Genomic DNA, 21,266 nt, shown 5'->3' on the forward strand with positions numbered 1-21,266 from the left:
TCCTCATATTGTGTACAGACAGACACTTCTGATCGTAATAGCTTGGGAGGACGAAGTTAGGGAATTCCAGCTTTTGGAAAACAGAACTCCTCCCTGGTCTGAGTGGAATATAAGGACAAGCTGCAGACCACAAACCAACACAAAACACAAGGGAGTTCAAACTGCCTGACTGACTAACTAACTAAGGAGCTGGAAGGTAAGAGATGAATCTGTTATATGAGGCAGTCACAGTTTAAGTTGAATACATTATCTGTAAATATGTCAGCAATTCATATAGTAGCCTATGCTCTCTCTCACCCTCATGTTTCCTTCAGTTTGTTGCATCTGCAAGTATGAAGCTGCTTCTAGCTGGACTTGTTCTGACCCTCGTTGTAGGAGCTCAAGCTCAGTGGTACCGCTTCCCTGGTGAAGCTGCTCGAGGTCCGTTTATACACTTTAATCATTGTTTCTTTATTGTTGACAGAAATAGATACATAAACCAATAGCAACAAATCTATCAAGAGCGACAAATCATTCAAGAGCAACATGTACTGTATTTGAGGACTCCTTTAAAGTCATTGTTATTTCTTGAGGCTAGTGGTTTGAAAATGTGTAAAGTTCCTTGGAAGTGTCAAACTCAACATCTGTGTCCTCCTGACCCTGCAGGTGCTAAAGACATGTGGCGTGCATATGGCGACATGAAGGACGCCAACTGGAAAAACTCAGACAAGTACTTCCACGCTCGGGGCAACTATGATGCTGCCAGGAGAGGACCAGGGGGCAGGTGGGCAGCAGCAGTCATCAGGTGGGTGATTCTCAAATATCTGTGAGATGCTTATAATGTGGTTCAGTTGGTCATCAAATTATCTCATAAAAACTTTGTCCTTTCTCTAATTAGTTCTTTATGCCACTTTTTGTAAAAAAAAATAATGTCTGGTCAGAAAGACAATTTTACCATTAATGGTTTACTGTGGTTGGCGAGTTACTTATGTAATATTTCTCCTCTCTCAGTAATGGCCGGGAGATGGTTCAGGGTTCCAGTGGTCGAGGACATGAGGACTCAGCAGCTGACCAGGAGGCTAACCGCTGGGGACGTAATGGAGGGGACCCCAACCGCTACAGACCAAATGGACTCCCAAGGAACTACTGAACCTAAAAAAAAGGAGGTTACTAGCCAAACTGAAGGACCACATTCCAAACAAATATATTGCACTTAATTACTGCTTTTGGTAAAAATGTCATATTCTCAAAAATTATTTTGCCCAAATGCTCTGCTAATAGACAGGTACATGGTACTGAAACTTAGTATACAATGTATTTCAAAAGTGTTGCAAAAATAAAGTGATTACACAACCAGAGACCGAATGTCTTTCTGTATTCAGTATGATACGACTGGGAAGGTTGGAAAGACATTTTGAAATCCTGAAATGTACACTCAAATGATCTGGTGTTGACATTTTCCCAGCTTTCAACTGGCAACCGGTCAGCCCTTTACAACTAGAAAGAGGGACTTTTGGACAGTGGGGTAGCTGTACATAGTACATGTTTTTCATAGGATAGACATAGAAGAAGCTGAGAAAAACATAGGAGACAAGAGGCTAAGATTAATGCAGATGACGAGGTGATGTGAACTTTGAGAGTGCAACAACAATTCTTTGCCTCTGCCCATCCCTAAGCTCCCTCCCTCTCTCCAACACAACACACACCGTGTCCTCCCCTTCTCACTTACAACCAGTAGATGCTGGTTTAATTGACCACTGATCCACCAGGTCAATTTGTTGAGTGTAACGATATAGCAGGGAATCCTGTTATTAGTGGTGCAGGGGAAGTAAGGAGGCCTGCAGGTACTATATAGGCTTGAACAGCTGGTCCAGGAGGATAAAAAGTGGTAGGTCAGTTCATGACAAATTACAATTATAATATTGGTATCTGCCACGTCCATTTCAGTATATTTGTTAATCATTGAGCGTCACTGATGAAATCGTTGTGAAAATAGAGACATGCTCTTGAACAAAAATGGTGCCAGGCTATCCTTGTTGTGACATCACAAGAGAAGCATGGGGAGAGAGGGCAAAGGGGAGAGAATGGATGCCCCTGCTGTTAATCAATGGAACATGACTGTTTGAATGAGGATTCAATTCAACATACTATGCAACTCTTTTGAGACCGGAGGTTAGATGAGCAGGTTATGTATAAGTTAACACAGATAGATAATATGCATAAAATTAGCAAACAGCTAGGCTTTTGAACATAACCTCTCATTATTACAGAATGCAGAATTACAGGCGTACTGTAAAATATGCACAGACATACAATGCTTTGATGAGCCTGACCACACCTCCACACAAGCAACCAATGAGAGTATGGTCCAAAGTACTGTACCACCATCTTTGGAACAGACTTTGAACAGAGTGAGAGAGAGAGAGAGAGAGAGACAGAGACAGAGACAGAGACAGAGACAGAGACAGAGAGATGAGCTAAGAAATTGTAACACAGAGGAATTGTAACTCAGGTATATGGCTTTCCTAGATTTTCTCTTTTTGTCACTCTTAATTAGAAAATATGAACTTTAGGGCTCAAAGTGAGGTCAATAGCAATAGATTTTGCAGTATCAAATATCATAGATTTCGCTATATCATGATTAACTTCACCTGAGATGTGAAATGGGTAGCAACAGGGTTCAGCTTCACCAAGTGGAAATAAGTAGCCTCAGCAGTTGCACTCAGCATCGATGTGATGAGCCCTGAAATGCAGCAAGGAAAACATAAGCATAATGTACTGAATATCCGATCTGTGTATACATTTATGTGGAAGGTTCACCGGGTAAGCAATGATGTGTAGTTAACGAGGGTGAATTATGTTAAGTCAGGTTTACCTGACAATCATAACACTCAAATCTGAATGTGCAAGGCAGATAGGTGGTGGAATGGGTTTAGTGTTATGTAGAAGTATTTATTTATGATGTATTAACAAACTAGATGTGGTAAGTCTCTCCATTACCACATGTAATCCATTCCTGGCAATGAAAAATACATGAGCTCATACTGTATATATAAATGAAAAGCAGACATTGAATAGACAGACCCCTCCTGTGCCTTCTCTTAGGTACTATTCTATGATCAGCCCCCCCCCCCCACACACACACACACACACACTGAGACAGCACAGCACAGCACAGTGGGTCCTTTTATAAAGACAACAAAGCAAAATATTTGGTCAAAGATATATTGTTACATGCCTGCAAAGAGAGAAGGAGTGCCGTGAGCTGACAGACTAGACCTCAAACAGATATACACCCATATTTCTAATCACAGTATTGGATATCCCATCTCCCTCTCTCTTTCTCTGCTTTCTCTTGCTCCATTCAAATACAATGCACACACACACAAATCAGGAGAGATTTGGGAGGAGTAGGAGCAGAGGAAATAGAAGAGTTGGGGTTAGAATTAGGGTTGAGGGAGGGGTGGAGGGGAAGGATTGATGTGATTGGTCCAGAAGGAGGGTGGCTGTACGATCATATTCTTCTGAAAGCAGGGCTCAATGAATGAACACTCTTCATTTCAGGTAACCAGCCAACACAACATTGAGGTAAATGCTACTATGCCCAGGGATAAGCCAAGTACTTTCCATGCACAGATGTTTCTCAAAGCTTTAACTGAGTGTCAGACTACTGTTCTGATATGGATTTGTACTCTGTTCTTTTCCAGTTCTCCTCCACAGCTGGCCAATAACTTGACTGACTGACTAAAACTGATGGTTGAACCTTGGCTGGTTGTCCGAGGTATTCTCAATCTATCTTCCACTAATCCATTGTGGATTAGTGGAAGATAGATGGAAACAAGGATATTGATGGAAACAGAAGAATCTGAGAGGATTTTATCACATGTTTTAATTGATGTTCTAGTTTGAGTCTTGAACTAATTTGAATCAAGAACACCATTTTCCCGCTCTCTCATTCTTGTTTTTAACTTTTGTTATTGATTGGTCATTGTCACCTTTTTGATCCCTTCTCACCCTTCTCTCTTTCTCTCCCTCTCAGTTTACCTGCCAAATTGATCAATGGGGGAATTGCTGGACTGATAGGTGTGACATGTGTATTTCCTATTGACCTAGCCAAGACCCGTCTCCAGAACCAGCAAAATGGTTCCCGTCTCTACACCAGCATGTATGTACAATGCTGTTCAACACACACTTTTAACCAGTCTCATTTAGAAATTCTAAAACGTGCAGTTTGCTTGTAGTATCTGCATACCTCTGGTTGATTCTCTGAGGTCAATGCAAAGTAATCTTTTGCGTTCACTACACAGGTCAGATTGCCTTATCAAGACCATCAAATCAGAGGGGTACTTTGGCATGTACAGAGGTAGGACAAAATTGTGTGTGTGTGTATGTGTGTATGAGTGTGTGCGTGTGTGTGCGTGTGTTCATGCGTGCGTGTGTGTGCACACAGGTTTGAGCATGTTCTTTGTTTATGACTCTGTGTCTCTCTATTTCTTTGACCATTAGGTGCTGCTGTAAACCTGACTCTGGTCACTCCAGAGAAGGCCATCGAACTAGCTGCCAATGAATTCTTTAGACAGCACCTGTCCAAAGATGGGTGAGTAGTGCTCAGAGGCCTCTTTCAAATACCTGCCTGTCAAATACAATCATACACCAGTCGTAACTGAATGATACACCAACCTCTTGCCCACTCTGATCTCTTTGAATAGATGTACTTGAAAGATGTAGTGTATACTACATCAGCTTTAACTGACTTCTTGTTTGGATTTGATATACATATCACAAATAGGATTCTAATAATATCTTCACTATGTGCTGGGATCTAGTGGTAATACATTAGAGGTATAAATATTTTGTAAACATACAGCATGGATGATAGGAGCAATCCCATAAGCTCCTGCAGCATTATCCGCATGACATACCTGGGATATCTTTAGCGTCCCTCAACACTTCCATGGGGACCAACAACATGGCTGATAAATTATTGAGTGACCTGCGCTAGTGAACTGGTGAATTATTAACATGTTTCTAAGACTGTGTGAGTGCGTCAGTGTGTGCATGTATGTTTCTTTATGTGTATCACTAATGGTATGTTTATTGTTTTATGCATGTTTATTGTTATGTCCTATGTGTATAGAAACAGAGAGTTTTATGTTGCATGCATTTTGTTTAATGTATGGAAATCACTTGAGATAGCACCAGACCATCCAGAGAAATTAGCAAAGTCATTGAACCAAAATAATGATGACATTTGTTCTCTCTCTCAGTCAGAAGCTCACCCTGCTGAGCGAGATGCTGGCAGGTTGTGGTGCTGGTACATGTCAGGTAAGATCAGTTGGGGTATCAGCCTCAGACAGCTTTCTACTACCATCTTGTGGCTCAACAGTAATTATGCACAATAGTTGTGTGTCTGCCTGGGTATTTGAACTCTTCTGAAACACAGTCACACTGTCTCTCCATCTCTCTGTCTCTCCATCTCTCTGTCTCTCCATCTCTTTGTCTCTCCATCTCTTTGTTTCTCCATCTCTCCATCTCTTGGTGCAGGTCATCATCACCACTCCCATGGAGATGCTAAAGATCCAGTTACAGGATGCAGGGCGGATAGGTGAGAAACTCTTGAACGTGCCGTCCTTGGCCAGCTCTCTTGCTATCTCTCTCAGAATGACCTTCTTGATCCTAATCAGTCAGGTTTCAAGACTGGGCATTCAACTGAGACTGCTCTTCTCTGTGTCACGGAGGCTCTCCGCACTGCTAAAGCTAACTCTCTCTCCTCTGCTCTCATCCTTCTAGACCTATCTGCTGCCTTTGATACCGTGAACCATCAGATCCTCCTCTCCACCCTCTCCGAGCTGGGCATCTCCGGCGCCGCCCACGCTTGGATTGCGTCCTACCTGACAGGTCGCTCCTACCAGGTGGCGTGGCGAGAATCTGTCTCCGCACCACGTGGTCTCACCACTGGTGTCCCCCAGGGCTCTGTTCTTGGCCCACTCCTATTCTCGCTATACACCAAGTCACTTGGCTCTGTCATATCCTCACATGGTCTCTCATATCATTGCTATGCCGATGACACACAATTAATCTTCTCCTTTCCCCCTTCTGACAACCAGGTGGCGAATCGCATCTCTGCATGTCTGGCAGACATATCAGTGTGGATGACGGATCACCACCTCAAGCTGAACTTCGGCAAGACGGAGCTGCTCTTCCTCCCGGGGAAGGACTGCCCGTTCCATGATCTCGCCATCACGGTTGACAACTCCCTTGTGTCCTCCTCCCAGAGTGCTAAGAGCCTTGGCGTGACCCTGGACAACACCCTGTCATTCTCCACCAACATCAAGGTGGTGACCCGATCCTGTAGGTTCATGCTCTACAACATTCGCAGAGTATGACCCTGCCTCACACAGGAAGCGGCGCAGGTCATAATCCAGGCACTTGTCATCTCCCGTCTGGATTATTGCAACTCGCTGTTGGCTGGGCTCCCTGCCTGTGCCATTAAACCCCTACAACTCATCCAGAACGCCGCAGCCCGTGTGGTGTTCAACCTTCCCAAGTTCTCTCACGTCACCCCGCTCCTCCGCTCTCTCCACTGGCTTCCAGTCGAAGCTCGCATCCGCTACAAGACCATGGTGCTTGCCTACGGAGCTGTGAGGGGAACGGCACCTCCGTACCTTCAGGCTCTGATCAGGCCCTACACCCAAACAATGTAAATGTTAAATGTAAATGGGTAGAAGAAGGAGAGAGGAGGATGTATGTTCCCCAGTCAATGTTTCATGACTAACCAATGTCTTGTCAGCCAAACAAACACAAACAGATCACAGAGATCTGATCAGTTAGAACCAGTAACAACAGCATTGTTATTGTGTACAATAGTTATTTTATTGCTTGACCACATTTGTGACTCTTCCTTGTGTTCCTGTGTCTCCCCACATTTAAATTTGTTTGTCAACTTCTCCTGAGGCATTCCTGCTTCTCTGTCCCTGGTTAATGATGTCACACTTATGATACTGATGATGTTGTGTGTGTTATGACACATGTAGAGGATCAGAGGAAGCTGATGTTCAAGGCTGCAGTTGGGGTCCCTGGGGGCCCAGTGGAGTTGAGGTCCCATACAGCAATGCACCTCACCCGGGAGACGGTAAGGACATCTCCGTACAGCAATGCAGCTTACCTGTGGATGGTAAGGACAGTTGTGTGTGTGTGTAGACATGTATGAGTGTATATACAGTTGTAAGGTTTTTCCATGCATCGGCAAGACAGAACAGCTGCCTCTGGTAAGACAAGGGGTGGAGGTCTGTGTCTATTTGTCAATAACAGCTGGTGCGCAAAATCAAATATTAAGGAAGTCTCGAGGTTTTGCTTGCCTGAGGTAGAGTATCTCATGATAAGCTGTACACTACACTAATTACCAAGAGTGTTCATCTATACTTTTCGTAGCTGTCTATTTACCACCACAAACCGATGCTGGCACTAAGACCGCACTCAACGAGCTCTATAAGGCCATAAGCAAACCACAAAATGCTCATCCAGAGGCGGTGCCCCTAGTGGCCGAGGACTTTAATGCAGAAAAACTAAAATCTGTTTTACCTGTTACATGTGCAAGAAGAGGGGAAAGAAATTCTAGACTACCTTTACTCCAAACACAAAGATGCATACAAAGCTCTCCCTCGCCCTCCATTTGGCAAATCTGACCATAATTATATCCTCCTGATTCCTGCTTATAAACAAAAACTAAAGCATGAAGTACCAGTGACTCACTCAATATGGAGGTAGTCAGATGACACAGATGCTAAGCTACAGGACTATTTTGCTAGCAAAGACTAGAATATGTTCCGATTTCATTGAGGAGTATACCACATCAGTCACCTGCTTCAACAATAAGTGCATCAATGACGTTGTCCCACAGTGACTGTATGTACATACCCCAACCAGAAGCCATGGATTGCAGGCAACATCCGCACTGAGCTAAGCTGTTCCAGACGACTGTGTGATCACGCTCGCCTCAGTCGATGTGAGTAAGACCTTTAGAAAAAAATTTGAACAACCTTTTTCTCCCCAATTTTAATCTTGTCTCATCGCTGCAACTCCCCAACGGGATAGGAAGGCGAAGGTCGAGTCATGCATCCTCCGAAACATGACCCACCAAACCGTGCTTCTTAACACCCGCTCGCTTAACCCGGAAGTCATCCGCACCAATGTGTTGAAGGAAACAGCACCAATTGTGCGCCGCCCTATGGGACTCCTGATCACGGCCAGTTCTGATACAGCCCAGGATTGACAGCCTGTTCATTGACTACAGCTCAGTGTTCAAAGCCATAATGCCCTCAAAGCTCATCACTAAGCTAAGGACACTGGGACTAAACACCTCCCTCTGCAACTGGATCCTAGACTTCCTCACCAGCCGCCCCCAGGTGGTAAGGGTAGGCAACAACACATCTTCCATGTTGATCCTTAACACGGGGGCCCCTCAGGGGTGCGTGCTTAGTCCCCTCCTGTACTCCCTGCTCACCCATGACTGCGTGGCCAAGCACGACTCCAACGCCATCATTAAGTTTGCAGACGGCACAGCGGTGGTAGGCCTGATCACCAACAACAATGAGACAGCCTATAGGAATGAGGTCAGAGACCTGGTAGTGTGGTGCCAGGACAACAACCTCTCCCTCAATGTGATCAAGACAAAGGAGATGATCGTGGACTACAGGAAAAGGAGGGCCCCATTACAGTACAGCCCCATTCTCATCAATGGGGCTGTACTGGAGCAGGTTGTGAACTTCAAGTTCCATGGTGTCCACATCACCAACACACTATCATGGTCCAAACACACCAGGACAGTCGTGAGGAGGGCAGGACAATGCCTATTCCCCCAAAGATTTGGCATGGGTCCTCAGATCCTCAAAAAATCTACAGCTGCACCATCGAGAGCATCCTGAATGGTTGCATCACCGCCTGGTATGGCAACTGCTCGGCCTCCGATCGCAAGGGGCTACAGAGGGTAGTATGTACGGCCCAGTACATCACTGGGGCCAAGCTTCCTGCCATCCAGGACCTATATACCAGTCAGTGGCATAGAAAGGCCCTTATTTTTCTTAAAACTACATTGTTGGTTAACCTCTATGGGCTAGGTGGGACGCTTGCGTCCCACCTACTCAACAGCCAGTGTAATCCCGTGGCGCGATATTCAAATACCTCAAAAATGCAAAAACTTCAATTTTTCAAACATATGACTATTTTACACCATTTTAAAGACAAGACAATCGTTAATCTAACCACACTGTCCGATTTCAAAAAGGCTTTACAACGAAAGCAAAACATTACATTATGTCAGCAGAGTACCCAGCCAGAAATAATCAGACACCCATTTTTCAAGCTAGCATATAATGTCACATAAACCCAAACCACAGCTAAATGCAGCACTAACCTTTGATGATCTTCATCAGATGACAACCCTAGGACATTATGTTATACAATACATGCATGTTTTGTTCAATCAAGTTCATATTTATATCAAAAACCAGCTTTTTACATTAGCATGTGACTAGCATGTGACTAGCATTCCCACCGAACACTGCCGGTGAATTTACTAAATTACTCACGATAAACGTTCACAAAAAACATAACAATTATTTTAAGAATTATAGATACAGAACTCCTCTATGCACTCGATATGTCCGATTTTAAAATAGCTTTTCGGTGAAAGCACATTTTGCAATATTCTCAGTAGATAGCCCGGCATCACAGGACTAGCTATTTAGACACCCAGCAAGTTTAGCACTCACCAAAGTCAGATTTACTATAAGAAAAATGTTATTACCTTTGGTGTTCTTCATCAGAATGCACTCCCAGGACTTCTACTTCAATAACAAATGTTGGTTTGGTCCCAAATAATCCATTGTTATATCAAAATAGCGGCGTTTTGTTCGTGCGTTCAAGACACTATCCGAAAGGGTAAATAAGGGTGACGAGCATGGCGCATTTCGTGACAAAAAAATTCTAAATATTCCATTACCGTACTTCGAAGCATGTCAACCGCTGTTTAAAATCAATTTTTATGCCATTTTTCTCGTAAAAAAGCGATAATATTCAGACCGGGAAAGCGTGTATACGTACAAAGAGAGAGAAAATAAAAACATCTTGTGCCCTCGTGCACGAGCCTGAGTCTCAGAGTACTCTGACCAGCCACTATCCAAATGCGATAATGTGTTTCAGCCTGGGGCTGCCTCGATATCATTCAGCTTTTTCCCGGGCTCTGAGAGCCTATGGGAGCCGTAGGAAGTGTCACGTTACAGCAAAGATCCTCAGTCTTCAATAAAAAGAGCCAAGATGAACAACAACTTGTCAGACAGGCCACTTCCTGTTCAGAATCTTCTCAGGTTTTTGCCTGCCATATGAGTTCTGTTATACTCACAGACACCATTCAAACAGTTTTAGAAACTTTAGGGTGTTTTCTATCCAAAGCCAATAATTATATGCATATTCTAGTTACTGGGCAGGAGTAGTAACCAGATTAAATCGGGTACGTTTTTTATCCGGCCGTGTCAATACTGCCCCCTAGCTTGTAAGTAAGCATTTCACGGTAAGGTCTACCTGTTGTATTCGGCGCATGTGACAAATAAAATGTGATTTGATTATGCCTGCCGTAAGCCAATTGATACAGTATGTGTATTACAGTGATTAAGACCAGAATTCAGACCATGACACAGGGAAGTCAGGAGGACACCTACAGCGGAGTGACAGAATGCATCAGGTAACCTCTCCTTCTCACTCTAACTCTTCCCTCCTGGTTTTAACAGGCCCTTTCTGATCGATTATATCCATATTATCTGATGGTAGAACATTAAAACATCTACTGGTACTATGAAATAAACGGAGAAGGCATTTTAGACTAGAAAATTCAGTACATGTCGGATAAAAAATGTCACGACCGTCCTGATGGGAACACCAGATTTGTCGTAAACTTTCCAAATATTGAATGAACTAAATACATTTTTTACATTTACATTTTAGTCATTTAGCAGACGCTCTTATCCAGAGCAACTTACAGTAGTGAATGCATACATTTCATACATTTTTTTTCTTTTCGTACTGGACAAGGTGGGATCTTTTTGTCTGTAAAATGAATTATGTGAGAAATGGTGGCGGAAAGGCTTTTAATTGCAAATATTGATTTAATAAAGTAATCTTGCAGTCACAAGATGAAATGAGTGGTCGTCCCTCTCCGACTTTGGAAAGCATACAGTTTATTAGGCTACAGATGAAATAAACTATGATGAACTTCACAGCATGGTGAAATTGCAAAGTGATGAGCTTGATGCTCCTTTCCCAAAAATATTGAGGGTTTTATTCTAGTGACAAAATGAACAACCAGTGCTTGGCTGCCATTTCACAATTAAAAATAATCTCGTGCTCATGTCCATAAACTCATTCTGATTTGTTGTGGCCCCCACAATCATTTAATAAGTTGCCCATCCCTGATGTAGGCTATACCCGCACTGTATCTACGAGCTGTTGGCTAGAGTGCATGTGCCAATACCAGAGTGGGCACATTCGCTATATTAACTCAATATTTTTTGTAACAAAACCATCAGTTGAAAATGTAATGGAAACCAATGGCATTTAACCGAGAAAGTTTTTTATGTGCACTACGTCATCATACACAGAATTTTATCTGCAAAAAGTTTATCTGATGGAAACACGTATCTGGTGGGAAAATTCTCAGATTTTATTCATGCAGATTTGAGAATATTCACATGAAAATCTGGTGCAAATTGGATGGAAACCTCGCTATAGATTAAGATTTGAGATGTATATTAAAAGGTTTTGTGGCAAAACGCTATATATCAATTATTTAGCTGGAATGGAATGTTTGTATCCTGCAGATTTGAGATATAGATATATTACCTTATTGATAATTTTGTAAATATGTATTTTTTATATTGATGTCACAGACATATCAGTAGACAGGAATTCTAATGATATCTAGTTTATGTACACCAGTGGAGACTGATGAGGGGCGGACGGCTCATAATAATGGCTGGAATGGAGTAAATGGAATGGTACCAAATACACTGCTCAAAAAAATAAAGGGAACACTTAAACAACACAATGTAACTCCAAGTCAATCACACTTCTGTGAAATCAAACTGTCCACTTAGGAAGCAACACTGATTGACAATAAATTTCACATGCTGTTGTGCAAATGGAATAGACAACAGGTGGAAATTATAGGCAATTAGCAAGACACCCCCAATAAAGGAGTGGTTTTGCAGGTGGTGACCACAGTCCACTTCTCAGTTCCTATGCTTCCTGGCTGATGTTTTGGTCACTTTTGAATGCTGGCGGTGCTTTCACTCTAGTGGTAGCATGAGACGGAGTCTACAACCCACACAAGTGGCTCAGGTAGTGCAGCTCATCCAGGATGGCACATCAATGCGAGCTGTGGCAAGAAGGTTTGCTGTGTCTGTCAGCGTAGTGTCCAGAGCATGGAGGCGCTACCAGGAGACAGGCCAGTACATCAGGAGACGTGGAGGAGGCCATAGGAGGGCAACAACCCAGCAGCGGGACCGCTACCTCCGCCTTTGTGCAAGGAGGAGCAGGAGGAGCACTGCCAGAGCCCTGCAAAATGACCTCCAGCAGGCCACAAATGTGCATGTGTCTGCTCAAACGGTCAGAAACAGACTCCATGAGGGTGGTATGAGGGCCCGACGTCCACAGGTGGGGGTTGTGCTTATGTAACAGTGTAGGTTCCGTCCCTCTCTTCGCCCCAACCCGGGCTCGAACCAGGGACCCTTGCACACATCAACAACTGACACCCCACGAAGCATCGTTACCCATCGCGCCACAAAAGCCGCGGCCCTTGCAACGCAAGGGGAAACCCTACTTCAAGTCTCAGAGCGAGTGACGTCACTGATTGAAATGCTATTAGCGCGCACCACCGCTAACTAACGAGCCATTTCACATCGGTTACACTCACCCCCCCTTTGACCTCCTCCTTTTCCGCAGCAACCAATGATCCGGGTCAACAGCATCAATGTAACAGTGTAGGTTCCGTCCCTCTCTTCGCCCCAACCTGGGCTCGAACCAGGGACCCTTGCACACATCAACAACTGACACCCACGAAGCATCGTTACCCATCGCGCCACAAAAGCCACAGCCCTTGCAACGCAAGGGGAAACCCTACTTCAAGTCTCAGAGCGAGTGACGTCACTGATTGAAATGCTATTAGCGCGCACCACCGCTAACTAACGAGCCATTTCACATCGGTTACACTTACAGCCCAACACCGTGCAGGACGTTTGGCATTTGCCAGAGAACACCAAGATTGGCAAATTCGCCACTGGCGCCCTGTGCTCTTCACAGATGAAAGCAGGTTCACACTGAGCACATGTGACAGACGTGACAGAGTCTGGAGACGCCGTGGAGAACGTTCTGCTGCCTGCAACATCCTCCAGCATGACCGGTTTGGCGGTGGGTCAGTCATGGTGTGGGGTGGCATTTCTTTGGGGGGCCGCACAGCCCTCCATGTGCTCGCCAGAGGTAGCCTGACTGCCATTAGGTACCGAGATGAGATCCTCAGACCCCTTGTGAGACCATATGCTGGTGCGGTTGGCCCTGGGTTCTTCCTAATGCAAGACAATGCTAGACCTCATGTGGCTGGAGTGTGTCAGCAGTTCCTGCAAGAGGAAGGCATTGATGCTATGGACTGGCCCGCCCGTTCCCCAGACCTGAATCCAATTGAGCACATCTGGGACATCATGTCTCGCTCCATCCACCAACGCCACGTTGCACCACAGACTGTCCAGGAGTTGGCGGATGCTTTAGTCCAGGTCTGGGAGGAGATCCCTCAGGAGACCATCTGCCACCTCATCAGGAGCATGCCCAGGCGTTGTAGGGAGGTCATACAGGCACGTGGAGGCCACACACACTACTGAGCCTCATTTTGACTTGTTTTAAGGACATTACATCAAAGTTGGATCAGCCTGTAGTGTGGTTTTCCACTTTAATTTTGAGTGTGACTCCAAATCCAGACCTCCATGGGTTGATGAATTGGATTTCCATTGATTATTTTTGTGTGATTTTGTTGTCAGCACATTCAACTATGTAAAGAAAAAAGTATTTATCAAGATTATTTCATTCATTCAGATCTAGGATGTGTTATTTTAGTGTTCCCTTAATTTTTTTGAGCAGTGTATGTTGTTCGCATTGACTGCATTCCAGCCATTACTGTGAGCCGTCCTCCCCCCAGCAGCGTTGTAGTTCTTGACACAAAACGGTGTGGCTGGCACCTTCTGCCATACCCTGTTCAATGGCACTTAAATCTTTTGTCTTCTTTCAATTGTCTCAAGGCTTAAAAATACTTGTTTAACTGGTTTCCTCGTATTCATCTACATTGATTGAAGTGGATTTAACAACTGACATCAAATGAGGGATCATATATTTTACCTGGTCAGTTTTACCAGTCACGGAAAGAGCAGGTATTCATTTAAGTGATAATGCCCTCGAAACGGGTGTTGATAGGCCCAAGATGAAGTCGAGGGCCGGCAAACCGTGCCAATATATCCTCTAAACACCAGCTTTGAGGGCATTATCAATTTTATTCAACGGGTTACCAACATATTTTAATAAAAATAAATGTCATTTTGATGAAATTATTCTTACTATTTCATCCTTCACGAGATATATCTCAACACAAATCTAAGAACGCTCCCCAAGCCGGCTGGTCGTTCATTCTATCGGTTCGGTTGCCAGTGACACGACTCCGTCGTTAAGTCTTTTTTTCTGTATCTACGGACGGACCTAGTCGTTAGTATGGAAATTGAACTTTTAGTACGGACTGGCAACATTCTTATCCATTGCTTTCTAGCTAGCCAACTACGGCTAACTTAGTCACATCAAACAGTGCAGACAGAATAAAAGCAAACTGGCGTCATTTGCGTTTGTTTAAGCTGTTTTCTAGTGACATTTATTTGGATACATCCATAACAACAAGCTAATGATGCGCAATTTCCCTTGACATAGCTCTCTCGTCAGGACACTGAGTATTCAGAGGAGCTAGCCAACAACACAGCTAACACAATCACTTCAAACTGTAGCCTAAAAAGCCTATTCCTGCTCTTTTCCCACGATGCATCAAACACATTTGGTGTGTCGTCATACTGGTCTCTGACTTGTGGTCAGACTCGCTCGTGTGGAACCACCTTAAATTTGCGCCTTTTTTCACGGTTGATTTGAATGTCATTGAGAACAGCGAAGTGTCAAAGATTTTTTTTCGCCAAAAATTCTTTCTGAATTTAAAGGTAATCCTCGAAGTAATAATCTAGTTTTTCAAAAGTATCTGTAATCTGATTACAATATTTTTGCTGCTAACGAAATGAATTACAGGTACAGTTTTTTTGTAATCCTTTACATGTAACGGGTTAGATGTAATCCGTTACTCCCCAACCCTACCCTTAGTGTATGACATCATCTTATCTAGGGTTCGATATCTATAATCACCAATGTATCATTTGTACAGTTCTTATATATATATATTTGTCACATTTGACTGTAAAACCTTGCCGTACTACTGTTTTCTCTGTGAGTGAGGTCGATATATGGCATTTTGCAACAACATATGATAGTCTCTCTGAAATGAAACCATCTAATGATAGATTTCAAACAAATACATTTAATAACCATAACCTGATTAGATGGGGAAAAACACACCCATCTCTGTCTATATTTCATCATGTCAACTGTCTATTTGGGGCTACGGTTTGTTTTGGACAGGACCATAGTAATGATGCTGAGGAAATTCCGAAGTTTCATTTCCAGTCAGAACTGTTTCTATTAGTCAGGAACGGAGAACTGGCATCTCAGCTGGCTTTCACTGCCAACAAAACATTACTGGTAATATGTCCATATGAACTATGTTTGGTTTTAGTATTTTTTTCTAAACTTTGGGCAAATGTCTCATGTGGTTTTCAAGCTTTTGGGAGGGTTTCAAGCTGCTGAATCTGGCAGGTAAATGCATCCAGGAGATAAAAAAAAATGTGTAGCTTAAGTATCACTTTCACTAGCTAACAGGGGGAAAAAAATGGCTAGATTATTTTTTACACCAGTCTGGACACTATTCCTTTTAATTCCAAGTCAGATTGAGATTGACTTCATAATTTAAACCTAACCTAACCTTAGCTCTTGAGAACCCACGGCCATCCAGCCATGGGTTCTCATTTGAACAATAACAGCGGGGTCAATGTTTTGTGTAACTGTTAATCATCACCGTGTGCAATACAGTTTCGGAAACCTCAGAAATTCTATTTTCATATCACCCCAAAATTATTTTACAAATACACAGATTCCCACTGAGGTGTTTTGCATTGCACTTCCTGAACTAATGGAAACTCAGGAGGGAACAACAAAAAACGTTGGCTTGAAGTTGTTACACAGAACACCTCAGTGGAAATCTGTGGTAAAACAGTGTATCTTTTATATTTGTAAAGTTATTTATGGATAAGTTCAGTGTTCAAGGTTTCCAAAACCATATTGCAATCACCGATCAATTATTTCTAGATAGAGGTTTTCACACTTGACCAAATAACTTCAGCTAATGAAAAGGAACATTGAATGACTCCAATTGTAACGAGTGTGCTGAGAGTCATTAACCAAGTTCAAGGCATGAGTGTTTTAATAAATAAAAGGAACAATGACCACACAGACATGAAAACAGAGTCAATAAAACCTGAAGAAAGAACCAAGGGAAGTGACAGATATAGGGAAGATAATCAAGGAGGTGATGGAGTCCAGGTGAGTGTCATGAGGCGCAGGTGCGCGAGACGATGGTGACAGGTGTGTGGGATACTCAGCAGCCTGATGACCTAGAGGCCAGAGAGGGAGTATATGTGACACCAATGTAAAATTGGAGTCATGAGAAGGGCTAACCTAACCTATGACCTGACCCATCACCTTATATATATATTACTGCCCCCCAGTTGTGACATCCCAAAAAACACACAAAAACTCTACAACCCATATTTCTTCTAGCCTCCCACAAATGCTTTATCTTCTTAACACTAAAACTGAAACAAAATAATATAAAAATGAAATATGTATATTTTCATACAACTTAAACTAAATAGAAACTAGTACTAATGTAAAAACGAACAGAAATAAAAACAAATATAAAAACACATAACCTTGCTGTGCTTTCTCCATACTGATATGTCATTATGCTACCAACATGACGTCATCATGATAGCACTGGCCATAAAAGTTTAAAACTAGTTAAAAACTTATTTTTTCCTTTTTTTGTTACCTTTCAAAATTCTAATATTTGGTAACACTACACGAAGGTACTATTTTAAGTGTGTTTTAAGTACAGGTATTTGCCAATATAAAGGAAACACTTGAGTAAAGGAGGGATACAAAGTATTTTCAAAGCAGGTGCTGCCACACAGGTGGGGTTCCTGAGTTAATTAAGCAATTAACGTCCCATCATGCTTAGGGTCATGAATAAAAATGCTGGGCAGGCCATTACTTTGGCTATCATGGCTATGCCCTGTAGGATGACAATGCCCCCGTCCACAGGGAAGGAGTGGTCACTGATCTGGTTGGCTGAACATGAAAATTATGTAAACCATATGCCATGGCTATTTCAGTGACCAGATCTCAACCCAATTGAACACCTATGGGAGATTCTGAAGCAGTCCCTGAGACAGTGTTTTACACCAAAATACAATGATTTGCAATTGAGGACTAAACGCTAACTAGGTTTTCTAATGCCTTCTTTGTGAGGCATTGGAAAACCTCCATGGTCTTTGTTATTGAATCTTTGTTTGAAATTCACTGCTTGACTAAGAGACCTTACAGATAATTGTATGTGTATGGTACAGAGATTAAGTAGTCAAAAATCATGTTAAACACTACTATTGCACACATAGTGAGTCCATGGAACTTATGTGACTTGTTAAGCACATTTTTACTCCTGAACACATGTAGGCTTGCCATAACAAAGGGATTGAATACTTATTCACTCAAGACATTTCTGATTTTCATTTTTATTAATTTGTAAAAGTTTCTAAAACCAAAATTCCACTTTGACATTATGGGGTAATGTGTCTAGGCCAGTGACATAACATCTCAATTAAAACATTTTCATTTCAGGCTGTAACACAACAAAATGTGGAAAAATCAATGGATGTGAATACTTTCTGAAGGTACTGTACATGTCGATAGCAGAGGGAGCACGCCCTAATCCACATTGACGGTGGTGCAGTGGAGAAGGTGAAAAGCTTCAAGTTCCCCGGCTTGGCCCCTAAGACCCACACAAACTTTTACAGATGCACCATTGAGAGCATCCTGTCGGGATGTATCACTGCCTGGTACGGCAACTGCACCACCCGCAACCGCAGGGCTCTCCAGAGGGTGCTGCGGTCTGCCCAATGCATCACCGGGGGCACAATGCCTGCCCTCTAGAGCACCCGATGTCAAAAGAAGACCAAAAAGATAATCAAGGACATCAACCACCCAAGCCTCAGCCTGTTCACCTTGCTATCATCCAGAAGGCAAGGTCAGTACAGGTGCATCAAAGCTGGGACCGAGAGACTGAAAAACAGCTTCTATCTCAAGACCATCAGACTTAAATAGCCATCACTTGCCGGCCTCCACGCAGTACCCTTCCCTGAACTTAGTCATTGTCACTTGCCGGCTACCACTCGGTTACTCAACCCTACACCTTAGAGGCTGCTAACCAATGCACATAGACATGGAATCACTGATTACTTTAATAATGGAACACTGGTCACTTTAGTAATGTTAACATACTGTTTTACTAATTTCATATGTACAGTATATACTGCATTCTATTTAAGGCCATCTCATTCTACTATTGCTGTATATATACCATTCTATCCTACGTATTCTACAGATATACTAAATATTCTATCCACATACCGTCCATAATGTCTGTCTATGCATCCCATCACACACATATATAATATATAATAATTACAACAAGCAATGTCGGAGACTGAAGTGTATATATATATATATATATATATATATATATATATATATATATATATATATATATATATATATATATATATATATATATCCGACATTGCTTGTTGTAATTATTATAGATTTCTTAATTCCATTCTTTTACTTTTAGATCTGTGTGTATTGTTGTAAATTGTTAGATATTACTGCACTGCTGGAGGTAATAACACAAGCATTTCGCTACACCTGCAATAACATCTGCTAAATATGTGTATGCAACCAATACCTTTTTATTTGATTTGTAAACAAGAGTAATAGTGACCTGTAGTAGGATAAAAAGATAGATACTAATGGTAATGGCAATCAATAATCAATGAACAGCAGCATAGGTGTGAGGGGGAGCAGTAATTGTGTAACCCGTAAGATAAAGGTGCAATCTGTAAGATGTGGACATGCAAATTGCCTTTCATGTCTATGTCTATTAAATACCTGTATTCTACCCTACTATAGTAGTCGATAATGAATCATATCATAAGGAATCATTCTCTCATATTAGATGAGAGGCAAACTTTTGGAACCTCATCCATCATGACAATTACGACATTAAAAGCAGATAAACAAACTGCATTGCCCCCATTAGTCTTATTAATGCAGACACATCACATTTTGATGCCTTGATTTTTTTAAGCAATAGGCCTAGTTACACAATTGAGGAGTATCCTCCTTATTGCCAAAGGCTTCAGAGCAGGTCCTCTAATCTTATAATGACCTGGAAATTCCTCATATTGTGTACAGACAGACACTTCTGATCGTAATAGCTTGGGAGGACGAAGTTAGGGAATTCCAGCTTTTGGAAAACAGAACTCCTCCCTGGTCTGAGTGGAATATAAGGACAAGCTGCAGACCACAAACCAACACAAAACACAAGGGAGTTCAAACTGCCTGACTGACTAACTAACTAAGGAGTTGGAAGGTAAGAGATGAATCTGTTATATGAGGCAGTCACAGTTTAAGTTGAATAAATTATCTGTAAATATGTCAGCAATTCATATAGTAGCCTATGCTCTCTCTCACCCTCATGTTTCCTTCAGTTTGTTGCATCTGCAAGTATGAAGCTGGTTCTAGCTGGACTTGTTCTGACCCTCGTTGTAGGAGCTCAAGCTCAGTGGTACCGCTTCCCTGGTGAAGCTGCTCGAGGTCCGTTTATACACTTTAATCATTGTTTCTTTATTGTTGACAGAAATAGATACATAAACCAATAGCAACAAATCTATCAAGAGCGACAAATCATTCAAGAGCAACATGTACTGTATTTGAGGACTCCTTTAAAGTCATTGTTATTTCTTGAGGCTAGTGGTTTGAAAATGTGTAAAGTTCCTTGGAAGTGTCAAACTCAACATCTGTGTCCTCCTGACCCTGCAGGTGCTAAAGACATGTGGCGTGCATATGGCGACATGAAGGACGCCAACTGGAAAAACTCAGACAAGTACTTCCACGCTCGGGGCAACTATGATGCTGCCAGGAGAGGACCAGGGGGCAGGTGGGCAGCAGCAGTCATCAGGTGGGTGATTCTCAAATATCTGTGAGATGCTTATAATGTGGTTCAGTTGGTCATCAAATTATCTCATAAAAACTTTGTCCTTTCTCTAATTAGTTCTTTATGCCACTTTTTGTAAAAAAAAATAATGTCTGGTCAGAAAGACAATTTTACCATTAATGGTTTACTGTGGTTGGCGAATTACTTATGTAATATTTCTCCTCTCTCAGTAATGGCCGGGAGATGGTTCAGGGTTCCAGTGGTCGAGGACATGAGGACTCAGCAGCTGACCAGGAGGCTAACCGCTGGGGACGTAATGGAGGGGACCCCAACCGCTACAGACCAAATGGACTCCCAAGGAACTACTGAACCTAAAAAAAAGGAGGTTACTAGCCAAACTGAAGGACCACATTCCAAACAAATATATTGCACTTAATTACTGCTTTTGGTAAAAATGTCATATTCTCAAAAATTATTTTGCCCAAATGCTCTGCTAATAGACAGGTACATGGTACTGAAACTTAGTATACAATGTATTTCAAAAGTGTTGCAAAAATAAAGTGATTACACAACCAGAGACCGAATGTCTTTCTGTATTCAGTATGATACGACTGGGAAGGTTGGAAAGACATTTTGAAATCCTGAAATGTACACTCAAATGATCTGGTGTTGACATTTTCCCAGCTTTCAACTGGCAACCGGTCAGCCCTTTACAACTAGAAAGAGGGACTTTTGGACAGTGGGGTAGCTGTACATAGTACATGTTTTTCATAGGATAGAC

The 21,266-nt window shown here is 42.4% G+C and overlaps 3 protein-coding genes across 3 annotated transcripts; all 3 read left to right on the plus strand.

Annotated features, from left to right (window-relative positions):
* The first annotated feature begins 46 nt into the window (after nt 1-46).
* Nucleotides 47-1,337, plus strand: LOC123733077 (serum amyloid A-5 protein). Its single transcript, XM_082969551.1, has 4 exons — nt 47-196; nt 315-420; nt 646-784; nt 991-1,337. Exons 2-4 carry the CDS (start codon nt 333-335, stop codon nt 1,127-1,129), a joined length of 366 nt encoding a protein of 121 aa, XP_082825677.1. The 5' UTR covers nt 47-196; nt 315-332; the 3' UTR covers nt 1,130-1,337.
* Nucleotides 1,338-3,947: 2,610 nt separating this feature from the next.
* On the plus strand, nt 3,948-10,969 carry LOC106587448 (mitochondrial glutamate carrier 1-like; the record flags this gene model as incomplete). Its single annotated transcript, XM_082969940.1, has 6 exons — nt 3,948-4,144; nt 4,287-4,342; nt 4,486-4,576; nt 5,247-5,304; nt 5,524-5,584; nt 10,642-10,969. Coding segments are annotated over 6 exons (543 nt in total), but the record flags the coding sequence as incomplete, so codon positions are not given.
* An 8,801-nt stretch (nt 10,970-19,770) lies between these two features.
* LOC145864238 (serum amyloid A-5 protein-like) lies at nt 19,771-21,062 on the plus strand. The gene is made up of 4 exons (XM_082969552.1): nt 19,771-19,921; nt 20,040-20,145; nt 20,371-20,509; nt 20,716-21,062. Exons 2-4 carry the CDS (start codon nt 20,058-20,060, stop codon nt 20,852-20,854), a joined length of 366 nt encoding a protein of 121 aa, XP_082825678.1. The 5' UTR covers nt 19,771-19,921; nt 20,040-20,057; the 3' UTR covers nt 20,855-21,062.
* Nucleotides 21,063-21,266: the final 204 nt, after the last annotated feature.

This window comes from Salmo salar, chromosome 26, assembly GCF_965601325.2.
Source record: "Salmo salar chromosome 26, fSalSal1, whole genome shotgun sequence".
Lineage (NCBI taxonomy): Eukaryota > Metazoa > Chordata > Actinopteri > Salmoniformes > Salmonidae > Salmo > Salmo salar.

What these genes read in the sequence shown, in the direction of transcription:
- LOC123733077 (XM_082969551.1), top strand. Translation starts at nt 333, where the DNA reads ATGAAGCTGCTTCTAGCTGGACTTGTTCTGACCCTCGTTGTAGGAGCT. An exon ending in CCCTGGTGAAGCTGCTCGAG is followed by an intron (nt 421 to 645) that starts GTCCGTTTATAC and finishes CTGACCCTGCAG; the next exon opens with GTGCTAAAGACATGTGGCGT. An exon ending in TGGGCAGCAGCAGTCATCAG is followed by an intron (nt 785 to 990) that starts GTGGGTGATTCT and finishes CTCCTCTCTCAG; the next exon opens with TAATGGCCGGGAGATGGTTC.
- LOC145864238 (XM_082969552.1), top strand. Translation starts at nt 20,058, where the DNA reads ATGAAGCTGGTTCTAGCTGGACTTGTTCTGACCCTCGTTGTAGGAGCT. An exon ending in CCCTGGTGAAGCTGCTCGAG is followed by an intron (nt 20,146 to 20,370) that starts GTCCGTTTATAC and finishes CTGACCCTGCAG; the next exon opens with GTGCTAAAGACATGTGGCGT. An exon ending in TGGGCAGCAGCAGTCATCAG is followed by an intron (nt 20,510 to 20,715) that starts GTGGGTGATTCT and finishes CTCCTCTCTCAG; the next exon opens with TAATGGCCGGGAGATGGTTC.